The sequence below is a fragment of the Chelonia mydas genome, chromosome 2 (genome assembly GCF_015237465.2).
Source record: "Chelonia mydas isolate rCheMyd1 chromosome 2, rCheMyd1.pri.v2, whole genome shotgun sequence".
Lineage (NCBI taxonomy): Eukaryota > Metazoa > Chordata > Testudines > Cheloniidae > Chelonia > Chelonia mydas.
The window spans coordinates 244,393,628-244,418,946 of NC_057850.1; the positions used below are offsets into that span (position 1 = coordinate 244,393,628).

The 25,319-nt window shown below is 43.3% G+C and overlaps 1 protein-coding gene across 6 annotated transcripts in view; it reads left to right on the top strand.

The window, feature by feature from the left end:
- The window catches only part of PAXIP1 (PAX interacting protein 1), an 87,835-nt gene that overhangs the window by 19,735 nt on the left and 42,781 nt on the right, over positions 1-25,319 (top strand). For 3 of the 6 annotated variants that reach the window (XR_005224091.2, XM_043541563.1, XM_037891087.2), the window contains exons 4-8: positions 775-838; positions 2,241-2,354; positions 14,969-15,604; positions 20,184-20,919; positions 21,676-21,770. Coding sequence is in view for 5 of the 6 variants with exons in the window: in XM_043541563.1 (XP_043397498.1) it covers positions 775-838; positions 2,241-2,354; positions 14,969-15,604; positions 20,184-20,919; positions 21,676-21,770 (1,645 nt within the window). In the remaining variant the exon portion in view is untranslated. Of the gene's footprint in view, positions 1-774; positions 839-2,240; positions 2,355-6,807; positions 6,987-14,968; positions 15,605-20,183; positions 20,920-21,675; positions 21,771-25,319 lie in introns of those variants that run through there. The other 3 variants (XM_037891088.2, XM_037891090.2, XM_037891089.2) reach the window with 3 other exon arrangements.

A 25,319-nucleotide genomic window follows, 5' to 3' on the forward strand; every position in this document is an offset into this window, starting at 1 on the left:
ATCAGCAAGAAGTGTACACACACTTTCTGTATAAATTGTGAAGTACAAATAGATTTTTAATTAGATTTTGTTGGACTTTTTACAAAAAAAGCACCATTTCACTGCTGTGTTTCAACTACTCTGAAAAGACAATGAAATCCAAAAGACGAAATCTTAGTATTGTTTATAATATTTATGATTCCCTTTCCCTTCCAAAACACTTGGTGGGGGCGGAGGAACAAAACTAAGTCAAAATTAAGGTCCTTATTCTGTACATGCTTAACTCGACGCATACGAGTGGTCCCAGTGAGTGTGTTAGTGTTAGGTTCAGGAGCTAAATCATAAGACAAGCAGGAATAAAATATCAAAAAGTCAAGCAGAGTTATGTGATTGTGATCCTCCAGTATGGAGGGCCCCTGGTTATAAAGACAAGATACATGTCTGAAAAATAAGTTGATGGTTTCATATCTTTTGTTGTTTTTCTTTTTTTCTTTTAGTGGGATAGAATGTGCTGAGAAAGCTGTCCAGGAGGAGTGCCATTTGGGCCCCCACAGTAGTTCGAAGTAATCTGGATCAGTTTGACTAGAAACTTTTGAATTTTCACTGAAACTTGCAACTTGAAGAAAAAAAACTCTCACTTTGAAGGACTAGCTTTTGTTTGTTTGTTTATTGGTTTGGCTTTTTTAATGATAAAATCTATGCAAAGTGCTGTGCATAATATCATTAATTCTCTTCTGAAACCCCTAAAGAAATTTCCATTTTGGTTTTGTTATGTCCTTGACATCTGTTTCCCAGGGTGAATGGTTTCTCTCCAGAATCATGTCAGATTTTTTTTGGAGTCACTGCTTGTCTCTCTCAGGTGAGAATATAACGATTTTAAAGAAATATAACTTAGAATAATTACAATACATTTGTATACTTTTGTATTCTGATTCTTGTTTTCCTTATCTTTCTATATGTACCATGACTTTTCTTTTTCGGTGTACAATAGGTGAACCACTACCTGAGCAGCATATGACTAAATACTTAATTGGATATCAGACATGGGGATCCAAGAATCATTCAACACTTAGCATAAAAGGGGAATGATTTATATGGCATTTAGCAATAAAGGGAAACTATAGTATGCAGAGAGCAGCATGCAGGAATTGAGTGTCTTTTACTTGTAAATTTTGTACAACTTCTTATTTCTGGGTTGTTTTTGTTTTGCTTGTTATCCATGCACTAAGCAGAATAACTGATCACTATGATTATACCTATTCTTCCGTGCACTAACACTTTACTGGAAGTACCACATCTAAAATTTGAGACAGGCTAGGCTAGAGTCTGGGAAAGATGTATTCATTTGATTAACTCTGAACACTGTGAGCATTCCTATTGAAATCAGTGTGTGAACAGGTGCAGTCACCTTTACAGGGTGGTGCCCTATGGTTTTTATATTGCTGCTATTGCTGGTGCTTTCAGGAAAATGTTAATTTTCTGTTGCATATGAATGATTGTCCAGGTTTACCTGGCATGTCAGGCAGAATAGAGCGTAATCTGTTAGAGGCAACAGGCTCTTCTGATTGTCTTCTTGTGTTGTTAAATGTGGTCTCCTGGTCTTAATTCTATTTTACTTTGTTAGTGCCTTTCTCCGTAACAGACATTAATACTTCAAATGAATTTATCCTCATTGTTAAAAATCTGAAGAATGTTGAAATTGGGATTTGTTTAAGGCTGCAGGTGTCTTGGTCATTACAATTACATAAAATGCCTAGGAATTAGGTAGCCATTGCCTTGGATAAACAACAGATTTTTGGTTGTTATTCAATAATGACATTCCCTAGGTTGGAGAATGCTGATACGATAAAAAGGACTGCTTTATGGACTTTACTTGCAAGAGGTTTTTTTTCGAGTAGCTAGTTTTGTAAGGTAATGGTTGAAGTTAAATGAACAGGCTGTCTTAAATGAATCTACAAAACCTGATATTTGCATTTTAGTACTATAGTTGTTACTTGCTCCTTCTCCCCCCAAAATAATACCTTAATTTCAGGTTAGCAAAAGTGAGGAACATCTCTAAAGTTTCTTTTCATTGTATGGGTTAAGGAATTATCCTTCAGTGTTTTGTGTAAACTTTCATACTAATCCTCTATTTAAAAATGGTAGGAAGTAGAACGTTATTCAAATTGCTAAACAATATTTTACAAGCTATAATAATGCTCTTCAAGCAAAAGAAGTATTGTTGCATAGATCTAAAAGGTTTATTTTTAACTTCCTATTAGATTTCATCTGAAGACCGAAGTGTGCTGTGGGCTTTGATTACTTTTTATGGAGGGGATTGCCAGCTGAGCCTCAATAATAAGTGTACTCATTTGGTTGTGCCTGAGCCAAAGGGGGTAAGAGTTTATGACATGTACAATCTTTCCTGGTGTAGTTCTCATTTGCTTCTGAATAATCAAACAATTTTCACCTTTCCTGAAGTTCTTTAGAGTCTCAAATTGCTTGCTGGATTTGAACAGCTGAACCGGTCATGTTAATGCTTTGCAGCTAATTGTCTCATATTTATTTTCCCTAAAGCTTTGAGTTTGATTAATTCAAAAGGTATCCCAGCTTCAATTTATGTATTTCTAATCTGATTTGTAGCTGCATACAAACTTTAGACATCAAATAGTTATTTGATAAATAACTGGCTTTACAGTTGCCTTCCTAGTTACTCATATACACTAGTCAGTAGAGCATGTGCATTAGTTAGTATATGTCCTTTATAATGACTGAGTGGCATTCCTGAAGAAAAATTACAAGGCTAGAGTAGAAATACTGTAAAACAACATATTGACTCTATAATCTTATTACTGGACCAGCACTGAAAAAAGATTTGCAGTGCCTTCCATTTTGTTGACGTTTTAGGGGTGTATGTGTATGGGGAGAAGAATCCAAAAGGAAACCCAAAATAACAAAATCCCCAAAGGATTTTCCTCTTGGAGGAAGATGAAGGGTTATTTTGTCCCACTAATTACTGCACCATATTTTGATGAAAAATACTGAGCATTTATACATAATTTTTAATATTCAGAGCTCTTCACAAACCCCAGCTAACCTTCAGATTAAGTAAGTGGTATTGTCTTTATACAGATGGGGAAACTGAATAACAGAGGTTAAGGGATTTGCCAAAGATGGCACATGGAGACAACACCAGTACAGAGTCTTATAGTGTCCTATTAGTAATGCTCTAGTTATGGCAGTTCCAGTATAATTACTTATGTCAGGAAAAAAAAAGTCCTAGTGTGTTTGTTCTCAAACCATAATTAAATATTTAAAAAAAAAAAAAACCACAAAAAATTCTACTTAGACATTTCTAGCTACCTGATACAGCAAGGTTTTCCTTGGTTTTTGTTTTGTGCTTTGGTAACTTAGGCACTGATCCTGCAAGTACTTCAACACATGCTTGACATTATGGATGTGAATGGTCTAAAAAAATTGTGACGTTAAGCGTGTGTCTGAAGGCTTGCTGAATTGGGGGTCTAAAATATATACTCTAAACTTGTGTAGACCTTTGTCAAGTTTGGAAATTTTTGATTGAGAAATAAATTTTTTTATAAATGTTTGCAAAGTACATAGTGTCTGTATGCAGTACATTGATTCAATTTACTACCATCCCATCAACAGTGTGATATTTGTTTTTTTTCACAGCTATAAAATTAATCTGGGAAATCTTTGGGCCTCTTGTGGCCTGGAGTTGGGAGGAGGAAAAGGTGTTCCTATTGATTGTGTGCAGGAATCTTAGTATTCCTCCCTCTCTTCCCCCCTCCAAAATAAATAAATAAAACTAAAACACTATATCAACCAGTACAGTTTAATAGGTTCCAGTACATACATAGTACTGGTATCCAAAGCATACATTGAATGATTCAGAAGCCTTGAAATGACTGATATGTCTATTGTGACCCAGGAACCTCTTAGTGCCAGAGGGTAAAGGGGATGCATAGGGTTTTACAGGGGTCCTCTGGGTCAGATATATGCATATTAAGTTCACCTAAGGGTGGCATGTGAGGTGTCTATCAAGAGGCAGTAACCCACTGGTCACCATGATCATTTTGAAATGTATGTAAGTATAGTATTTAAGGAGTTATTTCTCTGTACTGGAAATTATGTTCTCAAAGCCTTGAAGTTAAGGCAGGAAACCAAAAGGTGACTTGTCTTAAACAGGTTCCTTTCAAGAAGTAGCAGACACTTATTTGTCTATCTGGTCATTATATATTGTGTGTCTTATAATGGAAGCCTATTTACATATGGAGCCAGATGCTAATTAAATGATTGCAAAGCCCACGAGAAAGGGAGACCACAAGAAAAAACAGTCAGCAGGGAATGTCTTGTGTATGAATAAGAACAAAGACTGTAGTAATATGTCTAAGGCAGTGGTTCTCAATCTGCGGCCCATGGTCAGCTTGCGGCCTGATCAACACACAGCAGCAGCCCATGTGACATCCTCAGGGCCATACAGGTAGTATTGGATGCAGCCCACATAACATATTGTGGGCCGCATTTGCGGGCCACAGTAGTAACTAGGTTGAGAACCACTGGTCTAAGGGTATCAAGAAACACCCAGCATCCTTCACCAAGGAGACAAGCTGACAGTATGGCTTGTCTCATGAAAAAGGGATCACAGCCTTCGTGGATGAAAAATGCTAGAAGGGCTTTGGGGGTGAACTTCTGGTCTATAAGACATGAAGTATTTATAGGTTCTAGAATGCATGTTAGGACTCTTTTATATGTAACCATTTGTTTCCAGTACTTCTACTTGCTATCACTTGAATCTCTATTCTTTTGTTAAATAAAACTGTTGCTTGTATTTATTTATAAACTTGTTTGAGTGCTGTATGTTAAGTGGAGTGGTGATCTAAGTTGTAACTGAGAAGCTGGGATATACTGCTTCTTTGAGAGAAATGAATCCGTGAATACTGCAAATGGCCTGTTGAGCAGGGGCTAGACACTCCAGGGAGATGCTTGGAAGGCACAGGAGTTGCCTATCTCTAACACAGGGGTGGGCAAACTTTTTGGCCCGAGGGCCACATCTGGGTATAGAAATTGTATGGCAGGCCATGAATGCTCACGAAAATTGGGGGTTGGGGTGCAGGAGGGGGTGAGGGCTCTGGGGTGGGGCTGAGGATGAGGGGTTGGGGGTGCAGGAGGGTGCTCTGGGCTGAGACTGAGGGGTTGGGAGGGCGATCAGGGGTGGGGCTGTGGATTGGGGCACGGGAGGGGGTCAGGGATGTAAGCTGTAGGGTGCGCTTACCTCAAGCAGCTCCCAGAAGCTGTGGCATGTCCCCCCTCTGGCTTCTACACAGAGGCGCAGCTGCGCGCTGCCACGTCTGCAGGTGCCCCCCTGTAGCTCCCATTGGCCATGGTTCCCGGCCAGTGGGAGTTGCGGGTTGGCAGTTGGGCTGGGCCAGTGTGTAGAGCCCCCTGGCTGCCCCTATGCTTAGGAGCCGGAGGGGGGGACGTGCTGTTGCTTCGGAGCCGCGTGGAGCGAGGCAAGCCCCTGACCCCGCTCCTCAGCGGGAGCTCGACGGCCAGATTAAAACATCCGGAGGGCTGTAATTTGCCCACTCCTTCTCTAACAGGTAGAGGGGGGGGGGCCTGCATAGGCTTAGGGGAGAGCTTGTGTTGCCTGTGGCTGGTTGAGTCAGGAAGCTGACCCATGGCAGGCATAGACAAGGCTTCTCACCCTAAGGGCAGGTGGTAGTGAAGTGTCTCACAATCCTGGTTCCCCCCAGGAAGTATCACATCTACACTGTAATATCTAAGCACCAGAAACAGAGTGGAAGATATGATTTATTTGCATTTACTTGCAAATAAACTGTCTTGTATTAAAAAATATTAGGTGCATTTAACAAGTTTATTTTAGATTAAGCAAAATAAGTATTCCCTTCAGTGCCTAATAGAAATATTTATTGAACAATTCATTCGAGGATCATTGGTGCAATAGTGAGTGAAATTAATTTGTCCCATTGTTATGTTTTCTTCAGTGTTCAGATATAACTACATTATTTTTAGTTATAAGTTTTACAGGTTACCTGCTTTTTGCTCACATTAAAAAATCTCCTGGTTCCTTGACACAGACTGTCAAAGTAGGCTTCTAAAATTTGTCCACAATCTTATTAGCTCCCTCCAGTAGATCATCTGAATAGTCAGAGGAATGATAGTATTCTGTGTCTAGTAAATTTGTGTAGTATGTATCTGGTGCTTAGCCATAAGGACCTAAACCCATTCAGAAACTCATCTTCCTTATTGATACCCTCCTTACCTTATATGAGCACTGAAAGCAAATTTTACTTTTGAAAAAATTGTTTTCTTGTTGTTTTGTGGCAGGGAACCTGAGCATGTTTGTCAGAATCTGAGAGAGGGTGGAAAGTGGGACGGGTTTTCACCTTGCATGTCATATGATCCCCTTTTTTTCTTTAATTCTTTCCCCTTTCTCTTCCTGTCTAATGCCACACATGTAGTATACTCCTGCTGCTGCTAGAGGATTCATCTTAACACAGCGGAGTCGCATCATACGCGCATTTAACTTATGTGAATTCAACTGTATGCACTCGGCAAAAAAAAAGAAAAATAACAATAACTCGTGGCGGTGGAGTACTGTACAGGAGTCGACAGGAGAGCGCTTGGGAGTCGGTTTATAAATCGACCCCTGCTGGATCAATCGCTGCCCGCCAATCTGGTGAGCATCTTGCCACTCTGAGTGTAATTCTAGTGTTTAAAGATACGTATTTTTTGTACAACATGGCCCCTAAACGCAAGCCAACTACTTCATCTGGTGCCCAACCTCAGAAACAGCGATCTGTTCCAACGCTGGAGGAAAAACTGGCTGTGTTGGACTTATCGAGAGACGGTATGTCGGTCTCCGTGGCGCGTAAATATGTCCGCAACGAACGTAGCATCCGTGCCATCAGGATTCGAGAGAGAAATTCGTCAAGCCGTGGCATCAAGTGCTCCAATAACTGCTAAGGTGACGAGCCAAGTGCATGGTAAGACTTTAGTAAAGACTGAAAAGGCATTAAACTTATGGCTGGAAGACATGAACCATAAATGTGTGCCTGTTGATGGCAACACGTTGTGAGAAAAGGCTCTTAGCCTCTACACACTGTTCAAACCTCCTGCCAAACAGGGAGAGCCTTCTGATGAGAAGGAATTCAAAGCCAGCCAAGGTTGGCTTAACAGTTTTAGGAACCGCTTCAACCTCAGAAACGTTCAGACTACGGGTGAAGCTGCATCTGCCAATGAAGAGGCAGCAAAAGCCTACCCCAACATTTAAAGAAAATCATAGAAGAAAAGGGCTATCTTCCGGAACAAGTTTTAATGCTGGCGAGACTGGGCTCTTCTGAGAAAAAAAATGCCCAACCGCACTTACACTTCAAAATCAGAAAGACAAGCCCCTGGCTTCAAAGCAGCTAAAGACCATGTGACTGTGTTGTTATGTGGCAGTGCGGCTGGGCATTTAATAAAGCCGGGCTTGCTCTACAGGGCTGCAAATCCCCGTGCCCTAAAAGGCAAGAACAAAAATCTCCTGCCTGTGTTCTGGCAATCAAATAAAAAGGCTTGGGTGACAACAGCATTATTTCTGGATTGGTTCCGGAGGTCAAGCGGTACCTTGAAGAGAAAGGACTTGACTTTAAAGCATTGCTGATCATAGACAAAACTCCTGGCCATCCTGAGGCACTCTGGTTTGCGCATAACGACATTGAAGTAGTCTTTCTCACTTTTTTATTCTTTCATTCTTCCATCTCTCTCTGTTTTTGACTATATGCGATTTTCGCCTTACGTGCTGATTTTAGAACCTAACCCCTGTGTAAGATGCGACTCCACTGTATGGTATACAGTAGTCATTTCTCAGTTTTCCTTCCATCTGCTTACCTGCCACATTAACTTTTTCATCAAATGGTGCAGAAAAAACTAATAGTGTTCCCAGACTTTGGTTTTTGCTCTGGCAGGATGATATGCTATTAGTAAAGCAGCCATTGTGCTTGTTCACAGGAGAATTTAGCTGCTCTCCCCTTCCCCTTCCTTGGGCTATAGGGCTTCATTATTTTTGGTCTTCTATCACAGATGGATATGGAACGTAGGGCTTAGATCCCGCAATACATAGCACAGTGGTCTGCGTACGTGCTATGTATTGCGGGATCTAAGCCCTACGTTCTGCCCTAAAAAGCTTATAAACACTATGTTTTATGTTTTGAGTTAGAGGCATATTGTGACAGGGTCAGGCCAGATGGCTACAGGAGAGTAATAGAAGGCAGATATATTAGCCCCAGGTTAAGTAGGTCCCTTTTCCCCTGGTAAGCTAACAGGGAAGGTTCCAGAAGAATCAGGAACCTTCTGGAGACAATTAAGACAGACAGGCTGATTAGAACACCTGCAACCAATCAAGAAGCTACTAGAATCAATTAAGGCAGGCTAATCGGGGCACCTGGGTTTAAAAAGGAGCTCACTTCTGTTTGTGGTACGCGTGTAAGGAGCTGGGAGCAAGAGGCACTAGGAGCTGAGAGTGAGAATGCATACTGTTGGAGGACTGAAGAGTACAAGCATTATCAGACACCAGGAGGAAGGTCCTATGGTGAGGATAAAGAAGGTGTTGGGAGGAGGCCATGGGGAAGTAGCCCAGGGAGTTGTAGCTGTTGCACAGCTGTTCCAGGAGGCACTCTAGACAGCTGCATTCCACAGGGCCCTGGGCTGGAACCCGGAGTAGAGGGCGGGCCCGGGTTCCCCCCAAACCTCCCAACTACTGGTCAGACACAGGAGGAGTCAACCTGGACCGTGGGTTCACAAAAATGGCCAAACTGAGGGCTGCCATGAAGCTCCAAGGCTAGCAAATCCTCCAATAAGCACAAGACCCACCAAGATAGAGGAGGAACTTTGTCACAACTGGTGTCAGGAATGGGATTTGATGTGCACAGCGCAGCGGAAGAAGGAGGATGTTGGGGGGGGGGGAGGTCACCACAATGGGGGATGTAGTGCAGGCACTGATGCAAGCCACGGCTGCCCAGCAGGAGGCTACCCGTGTCCAGGCAGCCGCCCAACAGGAGGCTGTGCGGCTGCAGCAAGAGACTAATCGCCTGCTGATGGATCAGGCTGCTCAAGACCGGGCTATGTTGCAGGAACTGGTAAACCAGGTAAAGGCCCTTACAGAGCTGAACCGCGGCCATGATGGGACGCGGATCATGCAGGCCAGCAATTGCTGCAGAAAATGACGCAGGAGGATGATGTAGAGGCATACCTCCTGGCCTTTGAGAGGACAGCCCTGCGGGAGGCTTGGCCCCGAGAACAGTGGTCTCGCATCCTTGCTCCATTCCTGTGTGGGGAGGCCCAGAAGGCCTACTATGATTTGCCTGAAGAGGCTGCAGCAGACTACCCCCAGCTGAAAGCAGAAATCCTGGCCAGATCTGGGGTAACGACCGCAGTGCGGGCCCAGCGATATCATGAGTGGAGCTACCAGGAAAACAAAACCCCATGGTCCCAATTATCTGACCTCATCCATCTCGCACGAAAGTGGTTACGAACTGAATCCCAGAGTCCAGAGAAGGTAGTAGAGGTTCTTGTGATCGACGGGTACATGAGAGGACTACTGCCAGACCTTCGTGCCTGGGTAAGCCAGAACGAACCTTCCACCTACGATGAGGTTGTCACGCTGGTAGAAAGGCGAAGGACGGCGAGGGAGCTGACCCAACCAGTTAAGGAAGAAGCACGCCGGGTTAAACTAGCAGCACCAAGCCCTAGAGCTCAGGTGACTGGATCACCAGGAGAGCCCAGGGGGAAAAAGAGAGGGGCTGAAGGCCCACCAGAATCCACAAAGAGTCGGAGCACTGAGGGGGAAGAGGATCGTGATGTTAGACTGCCCAAACCAAGAGACCGGGGAATGCCTAGGGCTCCATACAGATGTTACGCCTGTGGGGAGTGGGGACACATAGCTGCACAGTGTCCCAATGCCAAGGAGCCTATGCAGTGTAACCTGGGGAACTGGGCAGACCCATGCTCCTTAATCATCCTTGTGGGGGTCTCACTAATCCCACATATGTACACCAGACCAGTAAAGCTAAATGGGGTAGAGACCACAGCACTGGTTGATTCGGGGAGTACTATCACGCTTGTCTCAGGGAACCTCGTGAAGCGTAGTCAGCTGCTGTGGGCTAAGCGTACAGGGATAACGTGTCCATGGGACAGTTGGTTATTATCCCACCATCCCAGTAAAAATCGAGATTCAGGGGAACATTACTGAGGTAGCAGCAGGTGTAGTCCCTAAACTCCCATACCCAGTGCTCATAGGGAGGGACTTCCCAGGGTTTGAAGACTTACTCCCGGTCGGGGAATTGGAGAAACGGGGAAGCCCTGAAAGTAGTGAGGCATCCACAGTAGACTGTCAACCCCCAACCTTCTCTGAAATGTCCCCAAATTTGTTCTCCACTCCCAGACAGCGTAGAAAGACGAAAAGGGAAAGAAGGGCAGCTAAGGCCTTGGGAACCAGAATACTGGCCCAAAGCCAGAGGGTCGCTCTTGTAGGTAGGTGAACCCAAGCAGCTGAAAAGGACACCACCTAGGAGGGAGAAGCACCCAAGTCTGACCCAGACCCTAATGCCTCTGAACCAGTAGAGGCAACAGAGACTGGCTCCCTAGATCTCGGGCAGATTAGCCCCAGGAGAGGAAGTTTTGGACGGGACCAGGCTGAAGACCCAAGGTACGACAACATTAGGAAGGAAGTGACTGAAATAGATGTGGGTCCCCATGGAAGGGAAAACCCATGGACCAGGACCCTACTTCATAATGAAGAAGAATCTCTTATACCGGGATGCACCAGTACAGGGGCAGAAGGTACAGCAGATCCTAGTACCTCAAAAACACCAGAATGCTGTATTAAGTCTGGCCCATAGTCCTCTATTTGGGGGTAGAGAAGACCCTGGCACGAGTCCTGCAATGATTCTTCTGGCCCGGAGTACATGAAGTGCGGAGGTGCTGTGCATCCTGCCCGGAATGTCAGCTGCACTGTTCCCATCCCTACTTGAGGGTATCTTTAGTACCCCTTCCCATCATAGAGGTCCCCTTCGAGCGAATAGCCATGGACCTAGTGGGACCCTGGAGAAGACAGCCCGGGGCCCCAATATATACTTGTCATTCTGGATTATGCTACTCGCTACCCAGAAGCCGTCCCCCTGCGGAACACGGCCTCTAAAACGATAGCTAAAGAGTTGGTGGGGATCTTTGCCCGAGTGGGGCTACCAAAGGAAATTTAACAGACCAAGGTACCCCATTTATGTTGAAGCTAATGAAGGACCTCAGTATGCTGCTCCATATACATACCCTGAGAACTTCAGTCTATCATCCGTAGACCGATGGGCTGGTAGAAAGGTTTATCCGAACCCTCAAGGCAATGATAAGGAAAGTGGTAAGTTGGGATGGGAAGGATTGGGACACCCTACTACCCTACCTTATGTTTGCAATCTGGGAGGTACCTCAGGCCTCAACTGAGTTTTCCCCCTTTAAATTATTACACTGACACCACCCCTGTGGCATACTAGATATTGCAAAAGAAATCTGGGAAGAGGAACCTGACAAGGGGAGAAATATAATTGACCATGTGTTGCAGATGCGAGAACGGATAGCCCGGGTCACCCCTATTGTACGGGAACATTTGGAAAAGGCGCAGGAGGCCCAGCGAACCCATTACAATCGCCAGGCAAAAGTCCGACAGTTCCAACCAGGGGATCGGGTGATGGTGTTGGTACCCACGACAGAAAGCAAGCTTTTGTCCCAATGACAGGGGCCCTATGAGGTGTTTGAACCCGTGGGGGAAGTAACCTACAAGGTGCAGCAGCCAGGACGCCGGAAACAAGAACAAATTTATCACATTAACCTCTTAAAGCCTTGGCACCAACGAGAGACGTGTGTAGTGGCCCAAGAGACCCCGCTCCAGGGAAATAACATGCAGGAGCAGATCTGGATATACCCTGATCCTGACGCCAAACCAGAAGAAGGAGGTAACTGAGATGATCAACTGATACCATGTTTTCAACCAAACCAGGTCGGACCACCGAAGCATATCACCACATTATCACAGACCCTGGGGCAAAGGTAACTTTAAGGCCCTATCGGCTCCCAGCGGCAAAAAGGGAGGAGATCAAGGCAGAGGTAAAAAGGATGTTGGAGCTGGGAGTCATTGAAGAGTCCCACAGTCAGTGGTCAAGCCCAATTGTGTTGGTACCCAAACCCGATGGCACCACTAGGTTTTGTAATGACTTTCGCTGGCTGAATGAGATATCCAAGTTCGATGCATACCCCGTATCGATGTGTTAGTTGGCTGCCTGGGCAATGCCCAATTTTTGAGCACCCTTGATTTAACAAAGGGATACTGGCAGATTCCCCTTGCCAAAGATGCGAAAGAAGAGACGGCATTCTCTACACCAGAGGGTCTGTTTCAATATATTTATTGTTCTTCTTCCTTTTAGACTGCATGGGGCACCTGCCACCTTCCAGCATCTTATGATCCTCTTAGGCTAGCTATAAGATCCACTAAGGTTCCTTTGTGGCTCTGATGTCAACAGTCTCATGGTACAGGTATCATTTGGCATGGGAGACAGCAATCTGTGATCTAATAAGTGGGGAAAATGTTTGTTTGAAATCAGTGTTGAGTGGCCCTCTTACTTCTGGTGGTTGGGACAGTTAGCATATTAACCTCACAATTAGTTGATTTTAAAAAAAAATCTTTCAGATTATGTTTAGGATTTTTAATATAGTTATTTTTATTTTATTTCGGTAGCATCCAAAGGTCCCAGTCAGGATCATAATTTGAATGTACCAGGTGCTTTAAAAATACGTAGAAATAGAGAGCCCCTGCCTTGAAGAGATACAGTCTGAATATACAAGACCACCAAAGAATGGAGGAAAGAAATGCAAAATATACTTTTAGCCTGAGTTTTTCAAAGGAGTATAAGAATGCTAGGGACCAAACTCCCACTAGTTGAATGCCTAACTTCATTTAGGTCCCTTTTGAAAATATCTAGAATGTGACAGTGCTAGATTTTTTTTTTATATGCGCGCGCACGCACACACAGAGCAATTATGTCAGTGCTGGATTGCTTTTAAAGCCTAACAACCCTTGTATATTGGTGATTCGTTTACCTGTCTTATTTAAAATGTAATGTTTAAGTTCACAGTTTAGTTTGCATGAACACACTTATGATTCATATATTGGACTCTTCCATTAATAATAAAGTGAACATTGAGTAATTGGTATTTCCAACTCACAGACATGCCAGATTTTGGTTTTCTTCAATGTTTTCTTATGGTGATACTGATGTTAATACTTTAAAACATCAACAGGTACAGTCTGATCAGTGTTGGTTTCACTTATCTCATGGAGAACTAGATTCAAATTACATTTATTTCAGTTATATTTGGTCTTGATGCATTATAAATTAAACTTATTAAACTAGTTTCCAGATTTTGCACTGTACAGCTTTATAGAACATTGTGGAAAACATAATGTGCTTGTCACAACTTTGGTTTTGATCTGTTTTTCTCTCTTCCATTTGGAAGAGCCTAAACGTTCACTAGATACAGAGAAATCGAACTGTGAACAACAAAAGAAATTCTCCACTCCAAGAGAGGAGAAATATGTCTTTAATAGCAGACAGGAGTAGCTAATTAAGGAGCTGTTTTATATTATTGCAGTGCTCCGATTAAGCTTGAGAAGGCACTTGTGCTCTGAACCTGCAGTTACCTATAACTTTTTAAAAACATTTACCTTTGGCAGTTGAAAATTCTTATGCTTTCTTTCAATCCAGAGGCTAAATATTTTAAGTTTGAAAAATGTCTTTTGCCAAGTTATGATTGGTCAAGAATGGAACTGTTTAAAAAATTGTTCAGATTATCGTTGGGCTTTGAAAAATAAAAATGGTGCTCGTTTTTAAAATATGGTTTTGAATTAGTTCTTAATGCAAGTCCCTTGTTTGAAGAAATTATATTGTAATTTGTTACACACTTTTATTATGTGTGGCCATATGAAGTTCTAATTTACTGTCTTTTTTATTTTAAGTTAATATTAAAATCTGATGACTAATATATGCCACCAGTGACTGTTGAGTTTTAGGGCCTGTCTACACTTGAAACACTACAATGGCACAACTGTAGCTGTGCTGCTGTAACACTTCAGTGTCGACACTGTCTACGTCCAAGGGAAGAGTTCTCCCATCGGCATAGGTAGTCCATCTCCCCAACAGGCAGTAGCTAGGTTGATGGAAGAATTCTTCCATTGACCTAGCTCTGTCTACACCGGCGTTAGGTTGACTTAACTACTCCACTCAGGATGTGGATTTTTCACACCGCTCAGTGACATAGCTTGGTCGACCTAATATTTTAGTGTAACGCAGGCCACACTATGGTAAGAGAGGTTACTGGATGTTATCATCCAACAGATTGGTATATCTTCTGAATAGTTTGGATCCTTTTACTCAGGATGAGAACCATTCAGCACCACTTCTCAGCAAGAGTGATCTTTTATTTAAAAATGTCACTGTCACGGTTATTGACCATATTTTTAAAGCTAGTGGCAGAACAAACTAATGACATGGCAGTTGTTAAAGTGCATCCATAAGTGAATGAATAATTACATAAGTTTTAATAGATTTCAACTGAAAGGGTAAGGGTTGGTTGTTTGAAAGCAGTTGCCTTACTTGACTTAATATGTCTCATCACTTCTTTCTTGGTTCTTAGTTTGGGTTTTGTTAAAGTGTAATTTGTGAATGTTCAGTTGTTGCTGTTTTACGGATTCCAGTGTAGTCATGTACACTGTGACACCAAGATAAAAGTGGATAGTGATGGTGTCGGCTAAGTGTATATGAAATCGTATTCAGAGCTAATATTTATTCATATCACTAGAAATAATTAAATCTTGTCTGGTTATGTGTGGGAGGGGATACCTAATACATTTTATTTATAGTCTTTTCTTATGCCTCGTCCACAGGAAAAATATGAATGCGCTTGTAAACGAGAGAGCATTAAAATTGTGACACCTGATTGGGTACTAGATTCTATATCTGATAAAGCTAAAAAAGAAGAGATATCCTATCATCCACGTCTAATTATATATGAGGAGGAAGAGGAGGAGGAAGAGGAAGACGCAGAAAATGAGGAACAAGATTCTCAAAATGAAGCTAGTACTGATGAAAAATTATCAAGCCCAGCATCATCTCGAGAAGGATCGCCTTTGGGTGACCAGGCATTTTCACCAAAATCTGTTAGTGCTGATAAAACAAAAGGGGAATTGATGTTTGATGATTCCTCAGATTCCTCTCCTGAAAAGCAAGAAAGGAATTTGAACTGGACACCAGCTGAAGTCCCACAGACAGCTGCAGCCAAGCGCAGGTTGCCTCAAGGCAAGGATTCTGGGTTAATTAATTTATGTGCCAATGTCCCACCAGTACCAGGCAATATTTTGCCTCCGGAAATCAGAGGTAATATTATGGCTTCCGTTCAAGGTACCCAAGGCTCTGAACGACCAGAAATGATGACTACGTGGAGTCCAGCAGTGCGGACATTAAGAAACATTACTAATAGTGCTGATATTCAGCAGATTAATAGACCATCAAATGTAGCACATGTAAGTGTTGGATTTTTAATTTACAAAATATTGGGCTAACATTTTAAAGAACTTTGTTTCCTTTCAAAATCCTCAAAATATGAGAAGGGGGGTAAAATATTCCCAGGTTACATAGGGATTACATACAGCTAGATTAAACTTTGCCCCAGTAGTAAACCTATTCATTAGTATTTTAGCTTTACAAAAGGAAAAATTTGTGGACTGGTGGAATATAGTGATATTACAAAAATCAGGATTTAACTCCAGCATTTGATACCAAGATTCATATTAGGCACTTTCAGTGTTGGCAGGAGCACAAAGTGATTCACAGTCTTCAAGCTAGTTAGCCTGTTTATTAAACCAAACTTTGTGTCCTTCAATACTTTTATTCAGTGCAATAAATTGCCATGTACTATACTCAGAAAATTTTAAAGTTGATGGTTCTCTCAAAGAGCTGCAGTTTGATTCATATTGTGCATTTTCAGTGTTTAGTACTACTGAGTAATGTTAAATTGCTATGCAGTACAGTCAAGGTACAGTTGCAAAAGTCCTAATTTATAAGTTCTATCTCCAGTGCAATCCACATAGTTTTGGTGTAAAATAGCTATGGTTATTCTTTTCTAGAAGAACTAGATTATGAAATGAGTGATTACGCATTGAAATAAACACACTACTAGATTTCAGTGAATGCATGTTGAAAGGATAGAAGTGGGGAAAGGCAAGGTGCTGGTGAATTTATTTGACTCTTATAGACAGTGAATTTTATTCAGATAATTGTACTTGAATATGCAACAGTTGGACCAGGGTAAAACTTTCAAAAGTGCCTAAGGGTATGTCTACACGTCAGTGTAAGCCCAGGGTTAGTGGAACTCAAGTAAGCAGATCTGGGTTTGTTAACCTAGGGCCTGAGCATCTACGCTTATTTGTAACTGGTTCCAAAACTAGGGCTCTAGAGGATACACTGCATTATTCAGGACTGAGTCCGATCATCCATATCCCAGACTTCATAGTGCCCTCCCAAAATGTGGCCGCTCTAGCCCTTTGCTCATGGTGCAGTGTGGGAAAACTTGACTGTCCATCAAACTTGACTATCTAGAACGCAAAGAAAGTCAGGCCATGGGATCATGGGATACTTTTGGTAGTCTTCCAGAGTACAAGTCCGGTGGAGCTGCATCTAAACTACAGAGTGATAGGGCTTGAACCCTGGATCCCAGTTTGACTCAGGCTCGAACTCTCCCACCCCAATGGGGTCCTGGGACCCTGGGTCTCACCTTTGGGTTAGCACAATTTATATGTGGACAGATGGGTGCTTTGCCTTGAACCTGAGTTTGAACCCTGGGCTTGCATTACAGGGTAGACAGACCCCAAGTGACATACGAAGGTACATCCCATATTCAGAAATGACTGAATCACTCAGGAACCTAAATCACATTGAAAGCTCCTGTGTACCTAAGTCAATTTAGAAAATGGGACTAGGGCTCATAGGTCACTTAGGCACTTCTGAGAGTTTTGCCCCACATCTTGAAATATAACCTTTGTTTGCTGTGTGTCCTGCAGACTATGGGACCTTTTGGATTCTGTGCTTGGATGAGGTGGGAATCAATATACAGATCTCCTTGCATACTAGGATCCTTCCAAAGCTATCCTCTCTGTGTGTGTTTATTATTATGTAATGTTTATATTATAGCCTCTAGAGGCCTCCGTGAGGTCAGGATCCATTGTTGCGAACTGCTACACAAACATAGACCACAACAGTCACTGCCCCAAGGAGCTTACAGTTTAAAAGATATAACAGGTGGATAAGAGAAACAAATGAGAAGGGATTGAGGAACAAATGTAATATTTTTAATGTATAATAAATCCTACCCCAGTGGTTCTCAGTCTTTCCAAACTACCGTACCCCTGAAGCCCAAGCCCCGCTGTGTGGGGCTGAAGTCCAAGCCCTGCAGTCTTGGGCTGAAGCATGTAACTTAGCTTCGTGGGGCCCCCTGTGGTGTGGGGCTGCAGGCAGTTGCCCTGCTTGCCATGCCCTAATGCCAGCCCTGCACTTGCCACCTGTTTAAACCTGTCCCGCAACCCTTAGGGGGGGTCACAGCCCCCCCAGGTTGAGAAACACTGATTTAGATGAGTTGATGTACCCCCTGAAAGACCTCTGCGTACCCCCAGGTGTACAGGTACCCCGATTGAGGACCGATGTCCTAGCCCCATCTTCTCCTTTTAAGATGGAATCAGAAGGGGCCTACGATGTCTGACAGCCTTTCCATTGGTGGGCAGAGCAGTGCATACCACATAACATTGCCTACGCACTATCAGACAAAATGAAAAATGGAATGACGTGCTAAATTCTCAATTGTTTTTATTTGCAAAGGTAAATTAGACCTATATATAATATTTAAAGAGGCATGAGATGCACACACAAAGTTGCAGTCCTAAGTTTTTGTGCATGCTTAACTGTTGATTGCTTGAGTAAATCAGACACGTGTGTGTAGATCACTGGGTGTCTCCTTGGCTTTCTGCTTGTGCCAGTATCTGGCTTTCAATTGCACATGCATACACAACAATGCATGTACAAGCAGGTCTTTTTAATAATTTGGCCTTTGAAGACACTGAGCAACTTTTAAAATAGATGTTTTTTCCCTCTTTTGTAGCAGTAGAACAACCAAGTATAATTAATGCGAATTTCACTTAAGCTTTCATTTTAACCTATTTGTCTGTCTATGTCAGATTTTAACTGATGTTGCTGATATGTGTTTCACAACTAGGACCAGTTATTCAGCCCTTATGCAAAAACTACCATTGATATTAATGGGGATCTTGTGTAAGACAGGAGGATCAGACCTTTAAGATTTTCTGTGTTTTTCTGTTTGATTTGAAACGGAAAATCTAATGCTGGCTGTGCTTTTAATTTCCCTTCCACTAGAATTCTTGTTTTCCCTCTTCCCGCTGCATCCTGTACAATCTCAGAGATTTTTTTAAAAAATGTTTATAATAAAATTTACTGTAGTAAAGACTTTGTGCAGGAGGTCATCTCAAAAGGATTTGTTTCTAGAAAGAAGGATGGTTCTGTGCTTAAGACACAAAACTGGGGCTCGGGAGATTTAGGTTCAGTGCTTGGTTCTGGCACAAGCTTCCCATGCATCCGTGAGACGATTATTTAATTCCTCTATGTTTCAGTTTCCCATCCGTAAAATGGGGTAATTGTGTTTTTGTATCTAACAGGGAATTTGGGAGGACAAAATTCATTAATTTAATTCATTATCTGTTGATATGTTCAGAATCTTGAAGTGATAGGCCCACATAACTGTCTCTTATGGGCAGCTCTGCACTGCCTGCTGATCAGTCCTGACACCAAATGAAGTACCGACCCTGAGTAGTGGCATCTCTTTTAACAAGGGATGTTTGCTTTTGGCTTGTGGGTACTGTGATGGTTGCTGGCCCTCATATACTGTGCTGCATTGAGTAAGATGGCTGGCGCCAGCACAGAAGGCATTTCTGTCTACTATTGTATGGGAAGACTGAAGTTACAGAAGCGCCAAAAGTGAAAATGTATTAAACAAAAATGAAAGTGGGCTTCCTGACCTTCCTTTTTTTTTTTTTTTTAAACAAGAAAGCCGGGGGAACAGGATAGTTTATCATCTTAATTTGCCATCTTTAAATACAATTTATTTTAGTCTTTTTTCATCAGTAAATTCAGATTTTGTGTAGTGAAGTAGTCCAATAAACCAGTTTTTGATTGTTTCAGTATAACTTCTAGATTCCTCTTCATGAATATTTCATGTTTTGAAAGACTTTTATGAAATTTGTAGATTAGTAGTTCATGGAGACTACTGTATCTTTCTGTGGCTTTTTGAAGCTGATTATTTATTAATGTTAGAAAAGTATCTGCTGTTTTAGTACACATTTTGGTATTATTGACAGTTTGCATAGTTTTTCTGTTATCGAGTACCTTTTTTTAACAAAATTAAATATATATGGCATCTGAGCTTCTGTTAAGTGTGAGGCAATCTTTCTTAATTGTGAACTGCAAAGTACAAAATGAAAATTAAGCCCCAGAAGTATATGACTGTTGCCATTAACATAGACAGACTAAGTTTAAAAAGAAATCCCCCTCATATTTTAGCAACTTTTAAACTTTTTTGTAAAGGCCATATCAGAATAGATAGTTTCATAACATCACAACTTCCTTTGACTGCATTGCGACTGCTAGCGTTTGTGCTGTTACAGCATGATCCATTTTGGGATGCCCACAAAAAGATTTTTGGAGGGAAAAAGGTGGCCTGTGCTGAATTCCCCTTCCCAAACAACCTAGACAGTTGGGACTTTCTGCACAGATTTTTGGAGTTATTTCCACTTTCATGTTTTCTTTACAGTTTAGCTATTCCATTTGTAGTGCAATTATTCCTTTAAATATGCTCTTTCCATTTTTGAATGCTCTAATAGTGATGATATAATAACACATAAATGAAGGATTTTGTTTACTTTGAAAGGTATGTAAAACATAGGCATATTATATTCATTTTTTTAAAAGCTAAATATTTTTCAAATTTGTTGTTTATATTTTTATGTCTGAAAGGTCACAACATTAATCTTTGTTTTCTAGATCTTGCAATCCCTTTCAGCACCTACAAAAAGTTTAGAACAACAAGTAAACCATAGCCAACAGGGACATACAAACGCCGTGTTGTTTAGCCAAGTGAAATTAACTCCAGAAACACATTTATTACAACAACAGCATCAAACACAGCAGCAACAGCACCACCCTCTTTTACACCTTCAACCTCAACAACTCATGCAGTTGCAGCAACAGCAGCAACAGCAGCAGCAACAACCACAGATTCCTCAACAACCTTTCCCACAGCAACAGCCTCATCAGTTTTCACAACAGCAACAGCAAGTCCATCAGCAACACCAGTTTGCACAGCAGCTACAGTTTCCACAGCAACAGCTACATCCTCAGCAACAACTTCACCGTCCTCAGCAACAGCTGCAATTCCAACAGCAGCATGCCTTGCAACAGCAGTTGCATCAGTTACAGCAACAACAGTTGCAGCAGCAGCAGTTACAGCAAATACAGCAGCAGAACATTCAACAGCAACAACTGCAGCAGCAACAGCAGCAAATTCAGCAACAGCAGTTGCAGCAGCAGCATTTACAGCGATTACATCAGCAACATCAACAGCAGCAACTGCAAACTCAAGCGCCGCAACATTTGACTCAAACATCTCAGCCACTCCAACATCAGGTGCCCGCCCAGCAACTGCAACAACATCACCAGCCGCCACAGCAGCCACAGCTGCAACAGCATCAGCTGTTTGGACATGATCCAGCCCTAGAGAGTTAGTAACGATTGATTTATAATCCTGAAAGTGATGGCCAGTCATATGAAGTGTTTGTTGGGTTAAAATTTTGTTCTTGATCAAAAATATAATCTACTATAAACACATAATAATAACTAGAGACTATCCAGTACTCAATGAAAGGTGAACGCATTGAGATATTTTTATTTTCTGGGTTTTTTTTTTTTCGCCACTACCATCTAAATGCATATATTGTTCTGTGACTACAGTGTTAGTCCATGTGTACTGTACATATAAAAGCAAAACACAATTTTATTTTTTGAGAGGCAGGGAGGGAAATTTTCAAGAAGAGAGGTTGAGGAAGAATATTCAAAAGGCTGGGGAAACCAGATGGCTCATGAGAGAAATTGATATTCTATTACCGTTCACTTCTAGATTTCTGTTTCAGCTCCTGCCCGTCTTGGTATCAGCTGAAAAGTTTTTCCATCTGACTGGTAGTGGTTTATGTGAAATTAACAGCATATAATTCTTGGTTGACGTAGTTTTCATTTCACATTGGGGGAAAATACACTTCTTGAGCTGAATTGTTGATAAGCAGGACTTCAGTGTCTGGGGTGTCCAGTTCTAGAACCTTTGAGCATTAAATTCTTTAAAAAGAAAGAAAGAAACTTCAAATTTCATTTATTCCATAGCTGATAGTGGGAAATTTTAATATAACAAATGTGGTCTGAAATGGTAGCCTCCAAACTGCTTTAGTTTACAATTTGCTATTCTTTCATCTGCAAACTGTTCTAGTTCCAGAAGAATATTTCCTGTTGGGCTGTGTTTTTGCAATTGCTGATTATCCAGAACAGATGTCCGACAAACAGCTGTTAGCAACCTGGAAACGGGTAAGATTCCACCGTATTCAAAAGAACCAAATTAATGTAATATGATAAAGTAAAATCATTATAATGCAAAGATTGCAAGTATTGTGGTATTAAAACACTACAGACTTTGTGTTACACATTCCAGATGTTTTGTTATATAATTTATGACATAAACAGTAATATTAAACTACAGAGTTAACCAGACAAAACAGGAATAGAAAATGCTACATATGCAATATGGCTCAGTTAACGCTGCTATTGGCAGCTCGATTTAGCGTTTTCTGGCAAGTTGTGCACACATAATAACTTCAGCTGTTAAATGGGCCTAAGTAGGCTGTGAAGCACATATCTGATGGAGGTGAATGAGATGGGAGAGTGATGTATTTTCACCTTTGCTGATGAATAAATATTGGCAAAACCTAACCCTGTTCTTTTCTAATTGAGAGGAGGCTGATCTTCTCGGAGCTTCTGCTGGACAGGTTGTAGACAAAGTTGCCAAGATCATCCACATCGAATTTTGCATAATAAAATACAGTTAACAGTGAATGTTCTGTATGGACTTTGTGTTTACTATCCAGGCTGAATGCATGATTTTGTAAGCTAATTTTATAGCTAAGCCCTGCTCAGTTTTCTAAAGAGTACTAATAGTTGTTACATATTTGTTTTTCTAATACTTCTAAAGATGAGAATGCATCTTTTGTCGTTCAGCGAAAAAGTGTAAACTATAGTCCGTTTCTTCCCTTTCATTCAAATACTAATAGCTCTTCTTTGAGTGCTTGCTCATGTCCATTCCATATTAGGTATGTGTGCTTGCCACATGCACTGGTATCAGAAGTTTTTCCCTCCGTGGTTTCCATAGGGGACCAGCTCTGGCAGCCTCTGGAGTGGTGTGCACATGCTGCGGTATCAGGGATGCCGCCAGCTCCCCCCACCCTCAGTTCCTTCTTGTCACCAGTGACGGTTCTGTAACGTCTGCGGCTTCGGCTAGCTTTTTTCACTTCGTTCAGTGTTTCAAACTTTTCTTGTAAAATAGTTGTACATAGTTAAGTTTCCCATACTGTGTTAGTGTTAGAGTGATTTACTTGGTTAGTCCTGAATGGGAGTTAGTCTAGGTTCGGTCCCCAGGCTTAAGCCCTGCGATCGCTGCAAGAAACCAATGCCTGTCAGTGATCTGCATAATAGTTGTTTAAGGTGTCTCAGCAAGTCGCGTATCAGTGACAAGTGCCATATCTGCAAGTCCTTCAAACCTCCGACTAAGAAGAAGAGAGACATCCATCTCAAAGTGCTCCTAATGGAGTTGGCTCTAACTCTGGCACCAGAGCAGTCGAGGTCCGACTCTGCCCCGAGCACCACAGTGTCGGTGCAGAGCTCCCCACCGGCGCCGTCGATGGACCAGCGCTAATCCCCCTCCCCAGCAAAAGAAGACCGGGAGAGGAAGATCTCCTACGTCCCACAAGGGGAAGGAGAGGGTAAGAGGGGAGCCGAGGCCCGAGGAGGGCGACTTAATACCTCCTACCGGGAGTTGGGCCCCAGCTCAGGTTGAGTGGTCCAGCCCGCCCAACCCAGGCCTGCCACTCTGGACAGTGATGAGGGCCTTTGTCAGTTAAAGGTCCTGTCGATGCCCGAGGCCCTGCAGACAGCACAGGATATCCTGGTGCTACTGGTGCTGCCCACACCGGCTACAGTAGTACCCCGGTCTAAGGGTAAACTCGCTTTGGGTCCTTCCTATAACTCCCTGACTCAGCGGCACTACTCCCCATCGTGGGAGACGGAACCACCAGGCCTTGAAGGCAGAGAGGCAAGCTCGGCAAAGCCCTTACCAGTGTCCAGACTGACGGCACCGCCTGCAGGACTCAAGAGGCACCTCGCCGGTGACCTGGCACAGGTCTATAGAAATCCGCCCAGTGCTTCACCCATGGCTCATCTCTGGTCACGGGCCCAAGACAGTCTGTCACAGGAGTGGAGTTGTCGGTACGCGTCCTTGCAACACAGATCCCCTAGGTCGGGAGGAAGGTCTTTCTGGAGACTGACCCAATGCAGCTCCCGGTCCCGCTCCAGATCTTGGTGCTGGTTGAGCAGCATGAGGCTTAGATTGCTGGAAGGCCGTGGCTGATTCACTGAACATCACTGGTCTCTGAGGACCCACAGAACAGACTCGTCCCGAGTGGCGAGCTTCCCTTCCAGGCACAGCAATTGGCACCACAGCGATCGGAATCACCGATCTACTCGCTCGTGGTCACCTGAGAGCAACCACTCGGCCTTGAGCTCCAGCACCGGACAGGAGTCATTGCTGGTGGACCAAAACATCGGCGGTACTGCCAACTACCCCAGAGCCAGTGGCCAGCTGCCTGGTACCCATGTAACCCATGGGGCTTTACCCAGCCTTCACAAGGGCTCAGGGCGGTGGCGGGGGCCTTGAACAAACCATCGGCCTCGGTATCCCGCCCTCCCCCAGAATCAGCCATTTCTGAAGAGGGAACCCCTCAGTCTCACGCAGACCCCATGGCACCAGCTTCCTCTTCATCTTCACCTGTTGAGGCAATTGCAGGGGCCTCTCACCCAGTTCCTCAGGATGATGCTAAGGCTCATCAAGAACTGTTGAAAAGAGTTGCCTCTAACTTGGGGCTCCAGGCGGAGGAGCTGGAGGAACTGTTGGACTCCCTATTCAATGTCCTCTGCTCAACTGCACTGGCCAGGGTGCCTCTGCCCCTCCATGAAGGGGTGTCTAAGATCACAAACGCCCTGTGGCAGACCCCCTCATCCCTGCCCCACATCTCCAAGAGGGCAGAAAGGAAGTACTTTGTGCTGGCTAAGGATCATGAGTCCTTATATACCGACCCGGCCCCAAGCTTCCTGGTAGTAGTGACCGTTAATGAGCGGGAGAGACAAGGCCAACCAGAAGCTACTCCTAAGAATAAAGACTCAAAGAGGCTAGATTTGTTCGGACGCAAAGTTTATTCATCCTCCATTTGAGGGTGGCCAACCACCAAGCCCTCCTTGGCTGTTATGACTTCAATATGTGGCAAGCCATGGCCAAGTTTGAGGATTCGCTTCCCGAGGACACCAGGAAGGAGTTCCGGGCGATTCTCGATGAGGGCAAGGCTGCAGCCAGAGCAGCCCTGCAAGCAGCCTCGGACGTGGCGGACTCCGCGGCACGCACCATGGCCTCAGCCATCTCCATGTGTCGGGCTTCCTGGCTCCTTCTCTTGGGTTTGTTGACGGAGACCCAGCAGTCCATACAGGACCTTCCCTTTGATGGCCAAGCTCTGTTTGATGAGTAGACAGACAATAAATTACATAGGTTGAACGACTCCTGTGCTACATTGAAAATCCTAGGGCTCTACATCCCAGGCCCAGCCCATAAGCGGTTCAAGCTGCAATACCCCAGGGCCAAAGGAGCCAACCCAGGCAGGAGATAGCTCATGAGAAGAGCAGAGGCCACAAACGTCTCCAGAGCCACCAACCTCCGCCCTCTACGCAATTGGGCGCCTATCACAACAGGCAGGGTGGCAAGCAGGCTTTTTGAGGGTGCATCTGAGGGCGACCTACCAGACTGTACCCCAAATCCAT